This window comes from Octopus bimaculoides, chromosome 4 (assembly GCF_001194135.2).
Source record: "Octopus bimaculoides isolate UCB-OBI-ISO-001 chromosome 4, ASM119413v2, whole genome shotgun sequence".
Classification (NCBI taxonomy): domain Eukaryota; kingdom Metazoa; phylum Mollusca; class Cephalopoda; order Octopoda; family Octopodidae; genus Octopus; species Octopus bimaculoides.
The window spans coordinates 127,771,002-127,772,455 of NC_068984.1; the positions used below are offsets into that span (position 1 = coordinate 127,771,002).

The 1,454-nt window shown below is 36.0% G+C and overlaps 1 protein-coding gene across 3 annotated transcripts in view; it reads left to right on the top strand.

The window, feature by feature from the left end:
• Window positions 1-1,454, top strand: part of LOC106867540 (synaptophysin) — a 188,157-nt gene that overhangs the window by 177,017 nt on the left and 9,686 nt on the right. For all 3 annotated transcript variants that reach the window (XM_014912438.2, XM_052967478.1, XM_014912440.2), the window contains one exon: window positions 686-807. In XM_014912438.2, the coding sequence (XP_014767924.1) occupies window positions 686-807 (122 nt within the window). The remainder of the gene's footprint in view (window positions 1-685; window positions 808-1,454) is intronic.

Here is a 1,454-nt window from a genome sequence, read left to right on the forward strand (position 1 = left end):
ATACAATATTATTTTGGACGTATATCTTCTGCGATGATTTTTTTGATGTAATTTTCCTGCTCTTATTTTATAATATATATATATATATATATATATATATATATATATATACACATGATGGGCTTCTTTCAGTTTCCATCTACCAAATCCACTCAAGGCTTTGGTTGGCCTGAGGCTATAGCAGAAGACACTTGCCTAAGGTGCCACAAGGTAGGATTGAACCCAAAAGCATCTGGTTGGGAAGCAAGCCATGCCTGCGACTGTCATTTCTCTTTTCTTTTTTACTTCTGTATCAGCCCTAAAAGAATGAAAGACAAAGTTGACCTTGCTGGAATTTGAACTCAGAGAACCCAGCCAGAACAAATATTGCAAGGCTTCTGTCCACTGCTCTGATGATTCTGTCAATTTATTTCTGTATGAAGCAGCAAAGATTTAGGAAGGTGGGGGAAGATTTTAAAGAAACAAGTGGTGGACAACATCAGTAAAAAGCATTTGTAAAATAAATATAAAATTGTGTCACAAGGAGAGAAAATTCCTGAGATTTTGGATGAGGTTTTTCTCCATAGAATAATATTTTGTGAATTACATTGTATGATGCACACATGTATATGTAAGAAATGCGATTCTGAAATATTTGTGTTCGTAACTGTCATTCATTTTATTCCTTTCTTTTGTTAACTTTCAGATTTTATCAATATTTGCATTTGCCACTACCTGCAGTGTTGAGACAGAATCTAGTTTCAGCATAAAATGTGAAGGGGGAACTAACAGTAAGAACTATTCATTCAAACTAGATTATCCTTTTATGTAAGTATTCTATTTCCTTTTACTTTATAGTTTTTGCTATTATGTGTCTAGTTTTCCATTACTTGCATGAGTGGTGATAAGAATGATGGAAACTTTTCCTACAGTTAATCTCTTATTCACTCAAACAAACTGAAACCTTCCAAAGTTATATGCTTTGCTTAGTGGTACCACTTGAGGTTAAGCTCGCTTTTGCAAACATGTGGTTTTGCCTTTCATCCCTCTGTGCAGTACCTTAGTCAGGTGTTGTCTGTTGTAACCTCAGGTTGACTAATATTCTGTGAGTGAAGCTTGGTAAACAGAATCTGCATAAGCCTATTGTGAGTGTAAGGATATGAGATGTTTTGGTACAGTCATTTTAGCCCTGCCTATTTGGTGCTGCTGATTCGACACTAACTTATTTGACGTCAGACATTAAGCATCAGGTACTTTATGGCCAGAGCCTTTTGGCACCATGTTTTTATTCTAGTTGGCAACTAACTTATTACCACAGCTGCTAAACTACTAAACTTTGTTTAACTTTCAAATGATGGCTAGTGAAATATTGATGATACATGGAAAAGAAAAATTTTCAGACTATGGATTTCTGTACATCTCTCTCTCTCTCTCTCTCTCTCTCTCTCTCCCTCCCCTCTCTCCCTCCCCCCTCT